Raw genomic sequence first — 17,272 nt, forward strand, 5'->3', positions numbered from 1 at the left:
GTGATCCAACCCAGCCGTCATCGTCTACTGATAAAGACGTTGATGTTCAAATTATTGAATATTTAAGGGATTTATTGGATTCACAAAATATGTTGGTTCAGACATACAGGAAGGTTCGAGACCATTTTCATGGATCCCCTGAAGCTAACCTTAAACTAAGACTTATTTACAAAAGAGATAAAGATGGTCGGGCTTACAATTTACCGTCCACTTCTGAAGTTGCTGCGTTGATAGTCGGTGACGTGAATGAGTCTATAGATCATCGCGATATAGTTGTCGAAACTCAATCAGGAGTTTTACAGCGTATTAGTGAGTTGCATCCTTCCTATCTTGCACTTTAATACCCTATACTTTTCCTATATGGTGATGACGGCTATAGGATTGATATTCCCCACAGAGATTTTATGTCCACAAAAAAGAAAACAAAACCAAAGTGTACAATGAGGGAATTCTTTGCATATAGAATCCAAGACAGAACGTATGGGTTTTCATTAATTTTAAATGGAAGAAGATTGTTACAACAATTCTTGGTTGATGCTTACACCATGATTGAAAGTGAACGACTAAACTACATACGCAGGCAACAAAATACTCTTCGTTGTGAATCGTTTGAAAATCTCAAGAAGCATAAAGAGGGTGGTTCAGATTCATTATCACAGACCGGGAAGCCCGTTCTTTTACCTTCTTCATTTATTGGAGGTTCTCGGTTCATGCAGCAAAATTACCTTGATGCAATGGCTTTATGTAAGTGGTATGGCTACCCGGATTTTTTTCATAACTATAACCTGTAATCCGAAGTGGCCTGAAGTAAAAAGATTTCTTAAGGATTCAACCATTAAAGCTGAAGATAGGCCTGATATATTGTGCCGATTGTTTAAGATGAAGCTCAATTCTTTAACAAAAGATCTAAAGGATTCTAAATTTTTAGGTGATATTAATGCCGGTATGTATTATTTATTTTTTTTAAACCTTAAAGTATTTATTCTAATTTTTATCCCGTTTATCAGTCACCTGATAATTTGTACCCCTTTTATTTTGTAGTTGTTTATACAGTTGAATTTCAAAAACGTGGTTTGCCCCATGCTCACATTTGTTTATTCATGAAGGCCAATCACAAACTTCCTACCGTAGATCAGATAGACCCCTTTATTTCTGCCGAGATTCCAGATAAGGATGAAGATCCGGAACTTTATTCTCTTGTGACTGATTATATGATTCATGGTCCGTGTGGCAATGCTAATTTGAACTGTCCTTGCATGGTTAACAAGAGGTGTTCAAAAAACTTTCCCAAGAGTTTTACATCGCATACAACAATTGATTCAAATGGATTTCCGATATATAGAAGAAGAGATACCTGACATACTGTTTTAAAATCCGGTGTCAGGTTAGACAACAGAAGTGTTGTTCCATATAACAAAATCCTTTTAAAAAGATATCAAGCACACATCAATGTTGAGTGGTGTAACCAAGCTGGTTCAGTCAAGTATTTGTTCAAGTATATTAATAAAGGCCCTGATAGGGCTACTGCTGTTGTTTATAGTGATGGTGATCAATGCCAACAAGAGAAGCCAAGAGATGAGATCAAGGAATATTATGATTGTAGGTACATATCCGCTTGTGAGGCAACTTGGAGAATATTTTCAAACGAGGTTCATTATAGGTATCCAGTTGTTATGAGGCTGCCCTTTCATTTACCTGGTCAACAGAATGTTGTTTATGGTGCAGATGATGACATTGATAATGTTCTAAGTAAGCCTTCTGTTGCTTCTTCAATGTTTATGCAATGGATGAAGTTGAACGAAAAGGATGAGGCTGCTCGAAAGCTGACATATGTTGAGTTACCTTCTAAGTATCTTTGGAAACTTGAGAAAAGATGCTGGCAAGTTCGTATAAAATACCAAACTATTGGAAGGATTCATTTCGTTTCTCCTGCATTGGGCGAACTGTATTTTTTAAGGATTTTACTCAACAAAGTTAAAGGCCCACGATCGTTCGAGGAGATACGAACTGTTAACGGGAAAGTGTTCCCTACTTTTAGAGATGCATGCTATGCTTTGGGACTATTAGATGATGACAATGAGTACATTGAGCCATTAAAGAAGCAAGTTTCGAAGGGCATGGTCGATATCTACGTGCTTTATTTGCTACAATGCTTGTGTCAAACACCCTTTCAAGACCAGAAGTCGTATGGGAGAAGACATGGAACTACTTATCTGATAATATTCTATACAAACGTCAGAAAGAAACTAATATTTCAGGTTCTATTCCACACTTTCTATAACTAAAAATGTAGAGGATATTTTATTAATTTGTATTATTTTAAAAGTCTTTTATTCTTATTTTTAGGTTTAGTGCTTCCTGAACATCAATTAAAGAACCTTACATTGTTGCAAATAGAAAAGTATTTAATTTCAAATGGTTCCACATTACGTAGATTTTCCACTATGCCTTATCCGGACGATGATTCATTACGTAATGCTACAAATCGGCTAATTAACGAAGAGCTTTCTCATGACGTGACTGATGCACAAAATGAGTTTCATAGACTGCATGAATCTCTTACTGATGAACAACGAAATGTCTTTAACCAAATAATGCTTGCAGTTGATAGCGGAAACGGGGGTCTCTTTTTTGTATATGGGTATGGTGGAACTGGGAAAACATTCTTATGGAAGACCTTAGCTTCAGCCGTTCGTTCTAAAGGTGAAATTGTAATAAACGTCGCTTCAAGTGGTATTGCATCCTTACTTCTTTCTCGCGGTAGGACCGCACTCAAGGTTTCATATACCCATTAATCTAACAGAGGATTCAATGTGTCATATTAAGCCAAAAAGTGATATTGCGAACTTAATTAAGGAGGCAAAGTTGATTATATGGGACGAGGTACCAATGGTCCACAAACATGCCTTTGCGGCTTTAGTTACCTGTTGGTTTATTTTGTATTTGTTCAACAAGTTCTTATATTCTTGTGTTTTTTATGTATTTCAACATTTTTGTCTTAAAATTAATGAAATAATATGTTACATTTTTAATAAAAATACAAGTTTTTAACTAATAAAAATACAAGTCTTAAAATTAATGATAACCTAGTATATATATATATATATATATATATATATGGGAGGTTCATTTGAAAAGAAAATTAAATTGAGAAGAAAAAAACAAATGGTACAGTTGTAAAACATTAAATATTATTTCTTTCATATCCTTTATTACTATCTTTGACTAATTAATAAGTTATAAAGACTATCATTCTCCATGCTAAAATTTTTGCCGACACAAATCAGAATTTATTCTACACATTTTGAAATTTATCCTACACATATTGAAATTTATCATACACAGCTCATAATTCATCCTACACATCTCGTAATTTATCCTACACTTTAAATTAATTTTTTTCTTCTTTGACAAAATATATTTTTTGAAAATAAGTTACAAACTTAATGTAGTTAGCTATTAAAATGGAAGACTACCAATTAATGATCTATCTAAGTTTACCAATATACCCTTACATTAATATTAAATACAAAAATTAAATGAAGTAAAATAAAGGACTCTTTTGGTTGAAATTTTTTCTATTTTATTCTTACAAAAAAATTCTTCTCATTTGAACCCTCTACTATATATATATATATATATATATATATATATATATATATATATATATATATATATATATATATATATAGGGTAATGCTAGACAAAAAACCCTAAAAATTTTAGGAAACTCTGGAAACTCAAAGCTCCCGACTTTTTTTTTTTTTGAAAAAAATAACACATGTAATATACATGTTTTTAAGAGTTTTGGGCCAAAAAAAACAAAAAAGCGCCGAGTACTTTTTTTTAAAAAAAAATAAACAAGTTCCAAAAACTTCGTTGACTAACATGTGTTAGACAAAAAATGCTGAAAGTTGCTGAAATTTGTTTTTTAAAAAAAAAAACCCTTCGGCGCTTTTTTGATTTTTTTGGCCCAAAACTCTTAAAAACATGTATATTACATGAGTTATTTTTTTCAAAAAAAAAAAGTCAGGAGCTTTGAGTTTCCCGGGTTTCTTAAATATTTAGGGTTTTCTATATAGCCCAACCCTATATATATATATAGGGATGGGCTCTATAGAAAACTCTATCTTTTTAAGAAAACTATGGAAACCCAATGTCATCCATTGATTATCTTTCATCACACTTGATCAAGGGCTCTCTTAATTTTGGTAAGAGTTATATTTAAAAGAAATCTTATAATACACATTAGTACAACTGGAAGGGCATTTTCGCTAGAAGAAAAACACTTTTTGGCATTGGAAATGACAAAACCCACTTGTGTAGTACTAGTATCATCATCTCTCTCCTCTTTCTTCTAGTCAAATCTTTCAGTACACTATTATCTCTCTCCTCTTTCTTCATCATGTGAAAGAGAAAAGCTTCATGGTCTTCAATGGTGATCCTTCAATGGTGATCTTCATTTGAAGATAATTTCAGCATCATGTGGTCTGAAAAAATCACAAAGACACACGCACGAGTGTGTGTGAGAAGAACGATGACAAGATGAATGTTTTTAGAGAGAGAAAGTTGATGTTTTAGATAGAGAAACAACAATCTTTATCACAAAGATACACGCACGAGTGTGTGTGTGAGAAGAAGGTTTAAAGATCTTCTTCGTGTTCATCGGACGGGTATAGATCCGGTAAGTGTTCTTGAAATATCATTTCACACTTGATTTTTTGTTGAAATGGTTGTTAATATGTTTTTGTGTGCTGAAAGTGTTTTAGTAATGGTTAATGGGGTATCCATGGTTAATGTTCATGTATTTTAAATAAACCAAAAACTTTAGGATGAGATGTTGGGATTGAACCCTATCAGAGGAACAAATAATTAAAGCCAAAACTGGATCAGAGCAGTGGATCGTAAATAAGCAGATGTTTACATACAAATCTCTCCCCTTGAAACTGATTTCAACAATTGCTGACCTCCTATCTGCTGATCTTGCTAAATGCTGACCTACAACTGCTGCTCATGTAAAGACCTGATGAAAGACTAAAGCCCTGCTGATTCAATCTACTGCTTTGAGTCAAGCTCTGCTGATCCGGACAAGTGTTGCTGGGTTCACAGCAGTAGAAGGTTGCAGCAGCTGATCAATAGTCTGTTTTGTTTTATAATGTAATAGCAGTAGTTAACACAGCAGTGTTTGTACAGATCAGAGGTTAGAGTTTGTTAGGAGGTTAGATGTCACTTTCATGGTGACGTCAGCTAAGATGCTCAGTAGTTTGCAAGTGCCTATAAATAGATCAGTACTTTGTACTGTTCTATTAGCTCTTTTGCACAATCGTCTTCTTTGCACGAACAAACAACTGAGCTCTGGCTGAGGGGGAGTTTGCATTCATTCATCAATCATTGTAATCGTTATTGAAATAAATTCAATCTTCCGATTCATTGTGTAAAGATGTTTGATCAAAGTATTACTCTCGTTTGATTGTATGCAAAGTTTGTTTTCATCTTAATTCCGCTGCACACTCATTCATTCTCACTTTAATTACAAACACAAAATACAATCAGAATCAAACTCAGATCCAACAATTGGTATCAGAGCTTGGACAGTCAAATTTGATTTAACAATCATTTTGACGTAAATAGTTCAGCTCATAACAGTTGATACTGATCGTTTGTTCGTTTGTTGAAAAACAGAGCAAGGATTAATCACCATTAAAGTTGATTTCTCAGTGTCTGTAAAACAACAACAATGACGTCACAATCTCAGGATGATAAAAACAACATCGGCTCGCTTTTTAAACCACCTATGCTAAAAAGAAATGAGTACAACATCTGGCAGAGGAGGATGGGTCACATCCTCGCTCAACAAAGCACAGGTTGTTGGAGGTCTGTCGTCTTTGGTCCCCATGTTCCTACAGTGCCAAGCGCTGAAGATACTAAAAAGTTCATTCCAAAACCAGTTGAAAACTATACCGAAACCGACTTTCAAAAGATCGAACTAGATGCTAAAGCGTTTAGCATCATAGCATCAGCGCTGCCCAATGAAATATATGCTGGACTGTTACACTGTAACAGTGCCAAAGAGTTATGGGACGCGCTTAAGGAACAGTTTGGGGGAACCGAAGAAGTCATAGAAAACAATAGGGAAATCCTGAACCAACAGTATGAAACATTTTGTCATGTTAAAGGTGAATCACTGACGCAACAATTTGAGCGTTTCAGTTGTCTCATCAGTGAACTGAGGCTTGTTAAAACCACTTTTACACCATAGCTTTTGTCACCCGAAACTCACCTGAGTTCAAGGATCTGACCTTGACCCAACTCCACGGTCGACTCCTGACCTACGAAAGGGAGTTGAACCAGAAAAGGAAGTTACAAGAGTCAGGAAAAATCGTTGATGATTATACATTCGGTAACACTGCTCTTTTGGGTCAAGAAGAATCTGGGAATAGTGTTAAGGATCAGGGTTATGATCACTTCATTAACATAACTGCTGGTGCAAATTTTAACAACCCTGATCCTCACTCTACAAGTTATGCATTCACTGCAAACGAAAACCAGATGTCAGACAACCTAAGCTTTGAACTCAATGATCTACAGCATTTTGACCCCACTGACTTAGAGGAAATGGACATCCTGCATCAACTGGCCTTGCTAAGTGTTAGAACTAGCAAATTTTATAAAAGAACAGGGCGAAAATTCCCAGGTTTGCATGGGAATCTAAGGGTTGGGTTGGATAAATCGAAAATCAAGTGCTACAAGTGTAATAGGTTGGGACACTTTGCTAGGGAATGTAGGAGTCAAACTACTAGTCCCATAATCACTCATCCTAGCTCAAATCCTAGACCTCAAAATCAAGGCACTGTGCACTATGCCCAATATGCCCTAGCAGCTCAAGTGAACACTGCTCACTATGCTGCTGCCCCTGTGCCAGTGCACTATGTCTAAACCACTGTTCCATAGATCCAATATGTTCAAACCCCTGTCCCTCAGGCACAAGTGCAGCCTGCACCTCAAACCACTGCTCCAGCAGCAGTACAACCAGATCAACAAAGTTTTTTCACTCAAGGGTTTGTTGACTGGAGCAGTATGCCTGAAGACCTCAGTGATGAAAATTTTGCACTCTATGCTTCCAATGTTTCTTCTAATAATGAATTTTGTTTGATGGCATTAGAGTCAATACAGGAGGGGGTTGAAACTGAGGAGGAACAGCTGAGTATTGAAACAGTGGATGAGGTGACTGAAGCAGTGGTTACTGCTGTGGCTGGTGAACTACTGTTGGAAGAAAGTTCAGGTACCCTGATTGAACCACTGACAGACCCATGGTCCGAAGAGAACAAGGAAGAAAAGAAAGAAGAAAAAGCAGGTGAGAAAGAAGAAGGAGCTGAAGATGAAGAAAATCCTCAATGTGATTGTGCAATGATGGCTGCTGCCAAGGTATCACCTCAAGTGCTTGAAAAACTGTGTTCTGACAATTGCATTATTGCTTTTGCTAACATCAAAGAGGTGAATGAAAACCTTCGGGATAAAATCTTATCTGATGAAGTCAAATTTGAAAGATCTCTAAAATAACTTAAAAACAAATTGGTGAAAAAGACAAAGAGATTAGCAGCATGAAAGAAGAGCAGAGCATAACCAAAACCCAACTCCAAACTTTGGTAGAAAGATACCAAGTTTGCAAAAAGGAGTTAGAGTCCACCCAGATCACATGTGAGAGATAGGTGGAATCATGCAAAGGGTATGAGGTTATGCTTGAAAAACAGATAAAAAGCAATGTGAAATTTGGGGTTGGTTATCGAAAACATGATGATGAAAACACTGCTTTTGAAAAATCTGTTCCAACCACTGATGTAACCACTGAGTTCATCCCCACAAACAAGAATGGCCAAGAAGTGAAAATCACTGACAAACTAGGTAACAAAATCACACTTGACAGACCAATGGGATCCTCTACTTTTGAGGAGCTTGAAAATCATCAGTTTAAACCAAAATGGTCTGATGAGTGTGATATTCTTGAAAATTTCAAGCCAATGGACTTTACATCAACTGATGGTGTTAAAGCTCCAAAAGCTAAAGTCATACCTCTCAAAGACATCCCAGCAGTGGTTAAAACCTCTGTTGCAAAGGAGTCTGAAAAGAGAAAGAAGAAAGAAAAAATTGATAACTTGTTTTGTGAATTCTGTGAGAAAAGGAATCATCTAACAAAAGACTGTTTCCACTTAAAAGCTTATGATATAAACAGAACAAGTGTCATAGTTCCAGCTGAAAGTTGCATTGTTTGTGGTAAAACAAACCACAAAACTCAAGCATGTGTGTATCTCAAAAACTTTGATGTGAAAAAGAATGAGTACCTTGCTAAAACATCCTTGAGTCCATCATCATCATCATCTGTCAAATTCACCAAGAAACAACCACTGTTTGTACCAGTTCAAACAGCTGTCACAAAACAGCTGAACCAAACATCTGTCAAAAGAGATGTTCAGGTTACTGATGCACCCCCTGCCAATCAGTTCAGAAAAGGCAAGGAAAAACAGTCTTACCAAAGGATTCCACACGTTTATGAGGCCTACAAAAGGCCCTCTAAACCTAAAGTGAATAGGCATCCTTTTGGTTATCAGCAGGTGATTGGTCAAGACCCTCAATAGTGGTTAGCAAGAAACAGTACTAAAACTGTCCAAACCCCTGACCTAACCACTGTCCATCACTCTGCATCCATACCAGACACTGCTGAATCCCCATCCAAAGCCTTGTTGGCTTTGGAGCCCTTAATGAACTAATTCTTTTACTTCATGTGCAGGGAGCTTCTGCATGCTTTGATAGTCTTTGGTATGTAGATAGTGGAGGCTCCAGGCACATGACAGGATGTAAAGTCCTCCTCAAAGACTTTAAAATCCATGGAGGGGGTGATATATCCTTTGGGAATAATAGTAAAGGGAAAGTTCTAGGGTCTAGTACAGTGCAATCTGGAAATGTAAAATTTGAAAATGTCAATCTAATAGACAATCTAAAATTCAACCTTCTGAGTGTATCACAAATGAGTGACAAAGGGTTTGGGTCATTCTTCACAAAAGATTGTTGTAGGATTGTTGGACCAGAAATGGTCAAAAAGATTGAAGCAATAATCAAAACTGGTCAAACTAAACTTGTTGCTCAAAGAAGTGGCAATGTTTATGTTGTTGATATGTCAAAAGAGTGTCCCAGAGCTGATGCCTGTCTGTTCTCAGCTGCCTCTAACAAAGAGACAGAACTTTGGCACAGAAGGCTGGGGCACACAAATCTTAAGACAATCAGTGAAATTTCAAAAAATGGTTTGGTGAGAGGCCTACCATAAAAATTGTTTTCATGTCCTGAACACTGCAATTCCTGTTTAAAAGGAAAACAGTATAAAAGTTCTTACAAGTCCATTGAAGAGTCCAAAACAACCCAGTGTTTGCAAATGCTACACATGGATTTGTTTGGCCCAGTTCAAGTCATGAGCCTCAAGAAGAAAAGATATTGTTTGGTTATTGTTGATGACTTTTCTAGGTTTACATGGACTTTCTTTTTACACTCCAAAGATGAGACTTCCGGCATTTTGCAAGACTTTGTGACACAGGTTGAAAAGCAATTTGACCTTCCAGTGAAAAGCTTCAGGAGTGACAATGGCACAGAATTTAAAAATAAGGAGTTGGATGCCTTCTGTGTGAAGAAAGGGATTGTAAGGCAGTACAGCATCCCTAGAACACCAGAGCAAAATGGGGTTGTTGAAAAAAAGAACAGAACTTTGATTGAGGCTGCCAGAACTATGCTTGCAGATTCAGGTTTGCCATTAACTTTCTGGGCAGAGGCAGTAAACACTGCTTGCTATGTCCAGAACAGAGTTTTAATAAACCCCAGGCACAAAAAGACTGCTTATGAAATTCTGTATAAAATCAAACCACTGATCTCATATTTCAAGGTGTTTGGCTGCCCATGCTTTATTTTGAACTTAAAAGATTCCATTTCAAAATTTGCCGCCAAAATTGATTGTGGTTATCATCTGGGATACTCAACCACTGCCAAGGCATACAAAGTGTTCAATACACGGACCAAGGCAGTGGAGGAGACTTTGAATGTAAAGTTCAATGAACTTTCATCAATGAAAATCCCAGCAAATCCTGCAGATCTGTTCGATCTTGAAAAAATTACTTTTGAAAATACTGCTGTCAAGACTAACAGTGCAGGTCCATCAAAGGATACAACACCAGACTATGGGTATGAAATCATCATCCCTCAAAGGTCTGCCATAAAGGGAAAAGCACCAGCTGTTCAAAACAGTTGTCAAAGCTCAACCACTGCTACCTCAACAGTTGTTGACCAAAGTAGCCCATCCACCACTGCTTCCACATCCTCAAACACTGCTGACAAAAGTCCTCAAACAGTGGATAAAAGTCAACAGTTGTCCACTTCATTACCTCCTATTCCACCACCTTTTGAAGCCACTACTGGGTCATCAAAGTCACCAGCAGTGGTTAGCTCATATGATACACATTTGCAGCCTTCACCAACAAATGCCATCATACCATACCAAGGAGATTTAATCTTCTTGAGATCTCATCCACCTGATCAAATCATTGGCAACATCAATGAAGGGGTGCTCACAAGAAGCCAAACCCAAAACATTTGTCTTTTTGCTGGTTTTCTATCACTCCATCAGCCAGTCAAGTACCAAGAGGCACTGAAAGACAACAGCTGGATAGAAGCCATGCAAGAGGAGCTCCAACAGTTTAAAAGACAACAAGTATGGGAGCTTGTACCACTGCCAGAAGAGGTCAGTCCCATTGGCACAAAGTGGGTCTTCAAGAACAAAACTGATGAAAGGGACATTGTTGTCAAGAATAAAGCCAGGCTTGTGGTTCAAGGTTACAGACAGGAAGAGGGGATTGATTATGATGAAACATTCGCCCCTGTTGCAAGATTGGAAGCCATTAGACTGTTCCTGGCCTTTGCTGTCAACCACAACATGAAGATGTTTCAAATGGATATCAAAAGTGCTTTCCTTTATGGTACAATTCAAGAAGATGTGTATGTATGTCAACCTCCAGGTTTTGAGGATCCATTTTATCCTGATCATGTCTACAGGCTAAACAAAGCCTTGTATGGCCTGAAACAAGCACCAAGGGCCTGGTATGAAACTCTTTCCAACTTCCTACTCTCAAATGGTTTCAAAAGAGGTACCATTGATAAAACACTGTTTCTTAAATGGAGAGGAAAGGATTTAATGATTGTCCAAATTTATGTGGATGACATTATTTTTGGAAGCACATGTAACAAAATGTGTGAAGAGTTTAGAGAACTCATGACAGCTGAGTTTGAAATGAGTGCAATGGGTGAGCTGCAATGCTTTCTTGGTCTCCAAGTACAGCAAATGCAAAATGGAACTTTCATTCATCAAAGCAAATATGCTAAAGAACTTTTGACCAAATTTGATATGAATGATTGTAAACCATGCAGCACACCCATGGCAACAAATAAGCTGGTCATGTCTGATGTAAAGGATGAGCTGATTGACCAAACACTCTATAGAAGCATGATTGGGTCTTTATTGTACCTAACTGCATCTAGACCAGACATCATGTTTGCAACATGTGTCCGTGCAAGAAGTCAATCAGCTCCCAGAAAATCAAATCTCATTGCTGTAAAAAGGATCTTCAGATACATAAAAGGTGCTCCCGCACTTGGTATCTGGTATCCAGCTAATGGGAATATCAAGCTTTCAGGTTTTTCAGACAGTGACTTTGTTGGATGTCACACCACAAGGAAGTCCACTTCAGGAGGGTGCCAGTTTCTAGGTGATTGCTTAGTTTCTTGGCAAAGCAAAAAGCAAGCAGCAGTTTCAACATCCACTGCTGAGGCTGAATACATTTCTGCTGCAAGCTGTACAGCCCAACTCTTGTGGCTTCAAAATCAGTTACTGGATTTTGGTATCACTGCCTTAAAAACACCACTCATGTTGGACAGCTAGGAAGCAGAAAATATCATCAAAAATCCAGTTTCCCATTCTACCACCAAACACATCGACATCAGACATCACTTTGTGAGGGATTGCTATGAAAAAGGTTTGATTTCTCTGCATCATGTCCCAACTAAAGACCAGCTGGCAAATGTGCTCACAAAAGCACTTGATACAGCCACTTTTGAAAGCTTGGTCTCTAGGATTGGGATGCTGAACATGGAATAACAAGCAACATCTTGTTTTTCTGTGAATAAAAGCAACAAAATGTTTTCAGAAAATCAAAAATTCATCCTTAAAAATAGCTAAAAATGAAATTTTCATTAAAATCCTTAAAAGTCTGCCATAACCACTGATTGTTCAAAGGTGTGCTCTACTTCAAAAGTCTGTCCACTGCTGAAAGTCAACCCCTGTTCTCTCATTCCTTTGATAATCTCTGTTGTTCCAAAGCAGTGTCTTATCCACTGATAGTGAAAATCATCCACTGCTTCCTTACCACTGCCTTCATCTCTCACTTTCATCAAAGTACTGTCCTTCACTTTCACCAGGGGTTGTCACGTGGGTAGTACATAGTGGTCAGACCTTTTGTAACGGCTGCCACGTCAGCATTCACTTTCTTCCCTATAAAATCCCCCACTCACCACCAAAACAGGGTTTTACTGTCGAATTGAATTCTTCAAAAATTCTCTTCTCAAAGCAGTTTTTCATCTCACCTTTCACAAATTTCTTCGATCATTCTCTTCAAAAATGACAAAATCGAAGTCATCTGCAAAACCCACAACCAAATCATCATCGAAAACAGCCTCTCAAAAGGCAATCTCCACTGAAATCCCATATAAATCATCTCACAATCTCCTGGGTCTTCTCACAAAACCAGGAACCACCGATGTTTTCAATTCCATCATTAACATCATGACAAAATCAAAGTACAAAACTTTGTTCACCGCCAATGCACCAATCTATTTGGAGACCCAAAGGGAGTTCTGGAAGAATGCAACCCTTGAAAAACAAGGATACATTGCAACCACCATACACTCCTCTATAAAGGGTAAAACTATCCAAATCACGCCACAATCCATTTCAGAGGTCTTTCAACTCGATGATCAGAAAGGTAAAACTTCTTTCACTAAAAACGAGTTACAAACTGACTTCATTGAAAGAGGGCATGAAGCCACAATGATGAAGAAACTTACCTTACAAAAAGGTTATTTTCCTTCTGCAACCAGATTTTTATTTCATACCCTCCTACTATGTGTTTTAAACAAAACCACTTCTTTCAATGAAATCCCTTTAAAGATTCAAAATCTGGGATATGCAATTCTTCAAGAAGAAAATTTTAACTATTCTTGGGAAATCTTTAAAGATTTGGTTAATAATGTTGAAACAAAATCATTCTTACTGTTTCCAAGGTTTTTAAGTTACTATTTTGAAAAGAAATTTAGTAAGGATGATTTAGCTGCAATAAATCAAGGTGAGATTACTCAAATAAACAGCCTAACATCTGAAACTTTTTCAAGAATGTTAGCACCTTGCAAAACACAAGCAGTTGTGCCTGAGCAGAATTTAGCAGCTACCACTGCTCCTCAGGTATCTGCTGCTGAGCCCACTGCTCTAGGTGATCAAATCAGCAGCCCAACTGTTTTGAAACCCACACCTACAAATCCCAAAAAGCCAAACAAAAAGAAAAATCCAAAACCCCCCAAACAAATCAAAACGGCAACTCTAGAGGATGAGATACCAGAGCTACTGCCTGTGACAACACAAATGTCACAAGAAACCACTGTTGCTACTTCCTCACAGCAGTTGGTACAAATATCTCAACCCATAACCAAAACTCCTCCTGCTTCTTCACAAAAAGAACAGGTTGTACACAAAGGGCCACCACATTATGATGCTCTGGAAGCACTCGTTTCCATCATCCACAGCCCAATGCCCGGGGCAAATCCTCTTTCTACACCCAACCTCACATCCACAATTCCACCAAAAACACAACTTTTGTTGGATGCAATCGATTTGAACCCGGCATTACTCAGTCCTTCTCAATCACCTGTTAATGAGAATATACCTCAACAACTGACTGAGCCTGATGTATCATTCCTTGCTAACCCACCAACACAACCTGAGGAGGTTTTACCCCTTGAGTTACAAGTAACTCTCGGTGGTAATCCAAGTGAAGCAGCCACTACAACTGTTGAACCCACTGGTTTACAGTTGGACAGTGGTTACATCAATAAGACTTCCTTGGAGGCAATTCCTTTTATAGCACCTCTGCCAACCACCAGTGGATTTATTTATCCTACTGGAAACATCAAAAGATTGTCAAGTGTTGAAGGGAGAAGACCCCAGTACCAAGAAAAAGGGGCATCAGTGGTTAATGCTTGGAGTATGCTCCCTACCTCTACCACTGATAAAACCACTGTTAGTGGGAAATCAGATGATCCCATTAAATTGGGTGATGATTTAAAATATCAGGATTTGACGGAACGAATTGAAAAGTTGGATACATCTGTTGCATATCTTAAAAACATGCTACAGCAGGTGTTGAAAACTCAAAAGATGCAATCCACTGCTATTCCACCTCAAGCACCTGCTCCACAACAGGCATCTGCTACAAATGAGCTCTGGAATCTATTTCAACCTTTTCTCCATCATCAAGCACAACTAGCAGATCAGCAACATGAAAAACATGTTCAACAGCTGAGAAATGCAATGGAGTCAAGGTTCAAAAACACTCAGGCTGATCTAAAGGCTCTCAAAACTCAGATCCTGGACACCACTGGCACTGCTCCTCCATCAGTTCTCTTCATTGATCAACTTCCCCTAGATAATGCCAAAAAGGGGGAGAAAATTAAGGAGTGGAAAAAGAAGGGAATAGAGGATGGTCTCTACATTGAACCAGAAAATGCAAACATGACCAAACAGATCCCTCTGCCAGATGGAAGCAAGAAAATTGATGTGACCACAAATGCACTGGCAGAAGCAGTTGCAAGTGTAAAAAGGGATAGAGAGGCCAAAAGGAGAGCCAGGGTGGATTATCCGGATCAGGGTACTTCAGGGTCAAAAGATGATGAAAATATTGTTGATGAAAAGAAGAAGCCTACAAAAATAGTAAGGCTACCCAAATCCATTCCAACCAGACGTTCAAAGTCTGTTTCAAAACCACCACCTAAAACAGTTGTTGTAACTCCTGCTGTACCCACTACTGTTGGTACTTCAGTGGTTTCAACATCTGCTCCTACTTCAACACACACCACTTCAACACACACTACATCCACTGCCTTACCACAATTACCACCAAAAACAAAATCACCTCCTGCCAAAAGGCAGAAGACAGCAGTTGTTACAACATCTGCTGTAAAGACAACAGTGGTTGAAATACCAGTTGTTTGAACAACTGTTTATCAATCAAAAATCACTGCCACTACATCCACCACCACTGTTCCATCCAAAACATCATCAGCCCCTCTTCAAACAAAGAGGAGAAGGCTAATTCTCAAAGATGATGACACTTCACCATCCCAAACATCTTTAAAATCTTTAGCTCTTGTCACAATACCAAAACCAGTTGCTCTCTCTTCAGTTCAAATGCACAAGCCCTTACCTCCTGCAGGTGTTTAATTTCCTCTTGAACTAGAAGTTGTTAGAGAAGAAATAAAATATTTTTACTATGAGGATGACCCTGCCAAAAGGAGGTTGCCATCAATAAAAGGATATCCCTGGCCTAAAAATGTTGATGAATATTTGAAGATCAAGGCCAAGCAAGCAGAGGATATCTCAAAGAGAAACACACAAGGGAAATCTGACAAAGAAATTTCTAGAAACTATCAATATCTGCTCACACAAGTCATCTCCCTAGAACGATTTGCAAAAAATGTCAGCCAACAAATTTCAGAAAGAGCAGCTGAAACTTTGAAGAAAGACTACATTGAAAGCATCATGGCTCACAAGAAGTACAAAGGAGAGAGATACATGTACAAAGAATGGGCTGTTCCTGAGCTTGAGAATGAAGCAGCAAGAATTCAAGACATGATAAGAAGGAAAGTCACTCACACTCCTCCTGACTGGGCAAAGTTTAGAAAGAATGTACCTGACAAACAGGTAGAACTGAAAAGAATTAGAGAAGAACTGGTTACTGCTGAATATGGAAACAAAAGACAAATTGCTAGATGGAAAGAAGATGTGGTCAGGATCACCTACAAAAGGTTGGAGGAATTAAGAAAGAAAGATCCAAAAATTCCTCAAAAGCCTGACTATCCTGAAGCTGAAGTTTCTAAAAGACCATCAAAGCTACAAATCAGGAGAACCACTGCTCCAACTGGTGCTGCCATCTACAAAAGAAGGACACACAAACAGTTGGGAGCTGAAACCATCCAAGAGTTGATAAAAGGAGATGACCTTGTAAAAGAAGGCATAAAGAAAATGATCATAGAAACTCTTGGTTTGGGTCAAACTGCAAATACTGGTCAGCCAGTTATGAATAGACCAGCCTCACCAAATACCTCTGCAAATAAACATCTCCCAAGAAACCCACCAGGCTCAAAAATACAAAAGTGGGAAACTGACAAACAGACCTGCGTATTGACTTTGCTCAGGTCTGGTGGAGAAGTGGAGAAAATATCAAGGGAACAAGCTCTTGGCCTGAGTCTTGAAGATTTGCAGGATCTCCTTGATCTTCCACTTAGCAGGGATGATGAAGACACAGATGCCCTTAACTTTGAACTACAATTTAAAGGACAGATAAGGGAACTGTTGATGAGGCAATAAATGTCCATAATAATGAAGAGTTTTGGCATTATCTGTTCCAGGGGGAGATTGTTGGGATTGAACCCTATCAGAGGAACAGATAATTAAAGCCAAAACTGGATCAGAGTAGTGGATCCTAAATAAGCAGATGTTTACATACAAATCTCTCCCCTTGAAAGTGATTTCAACAATTGCTGACCTCCTATCTGCTGATCTTGCTAAATGCTGACCTACAACTGCTGCTCATGTAAAGACCTGATGAAAGACTAAAGCCCTGCTGATTCAATCTACTGCTTTGAGTCAAGCTCTGCTGATCCGGACAAGTGCTGCTGGGTTCACAACAGTAGAAGGTTGCAGCAGCTGATCAATAGTCTGTTTTGTTTTATAATGTAATAGCAGTAGTTAACACAGCAGTGTTTGTACAGATCAGAGGTTAGAGTTTGTTAGGAGGTTAGATGTCACTTTCATGGTGACGTCAGCTAAGATGCTTAGTAGTTTGCAAGTGCCTATAAATAGATCAGTACTTTGTACTGTTCTATTAGCTCTTTTGCACAATCGTCTTCTTTGCAC

At 38.2% G+C, this 17,272-nt stretch overlaps 1 protein-coding gene across 1 annotated transcript; it reads left to right on the forward strand.

Annotated features, from left to right (window-relative positions):
- Positions 1-440: 440 nt before the first annotated feature.
- Positions 441-2,795, forward strand: LOC110931857. The gene is made up of 5 exons (XM_022175230.1): positions 441-744; positions 809-943; positions 1,042-1,270; positions 1,385-2,115; positions 2,347-2,795. Exons 1-5 carry the CDS (start codon positions 441-443, stop codon positions 2,793-2,795), a joined length of 1,848 nt encoding a protein of 615 aa, XP_022030922.1.
- Positions 2,796-17,272: the final 14,477 nt, after the last annotated feature.

This window comes from Helianthus annuus, chromosome 3, assembly GCF_002127325.2.
Source record: "Helianthus annuus cultivar XRQ/B chromosome 3, HanXRQr2.0-SUNRISE, whole genome shotgun sequence".
Classification (NCBI taxonomy): Eukaryota; Viridiplantae; Streptophyta; class Magnoliopsida; order Asterales; family Asteraceae; genus Helianthus; species Helianthus annuus.

What these genes read in the sequence shown, in the direction of transcription:
- LOC110931857 (XM_022175230.1), top strand. Translation starts at nt 441, where the DNA reads ATGAGGGAATTCTTTGCATATAGAATCCAAGACAGAACGTATGGGTTT. An exon ending in CCTTGCATGGTTAACAAGAG is followed by an intron (nt 1,271 to 1,384) that starts GTGTTCAAAAAA and finishes ATCCGGTGTCAG; the next exon opens with GTTAGACAACAGAAGTGTTG. An exon ending in AAAGAAGCAAGTTTCGAAGG is followed by an intron (nt 2,116 to 2,346) that starts GCATGGTCGATA and finishes TCTTATTTTTAG; the next exon opens with GTTTAGTGCTTCCTGAACAT.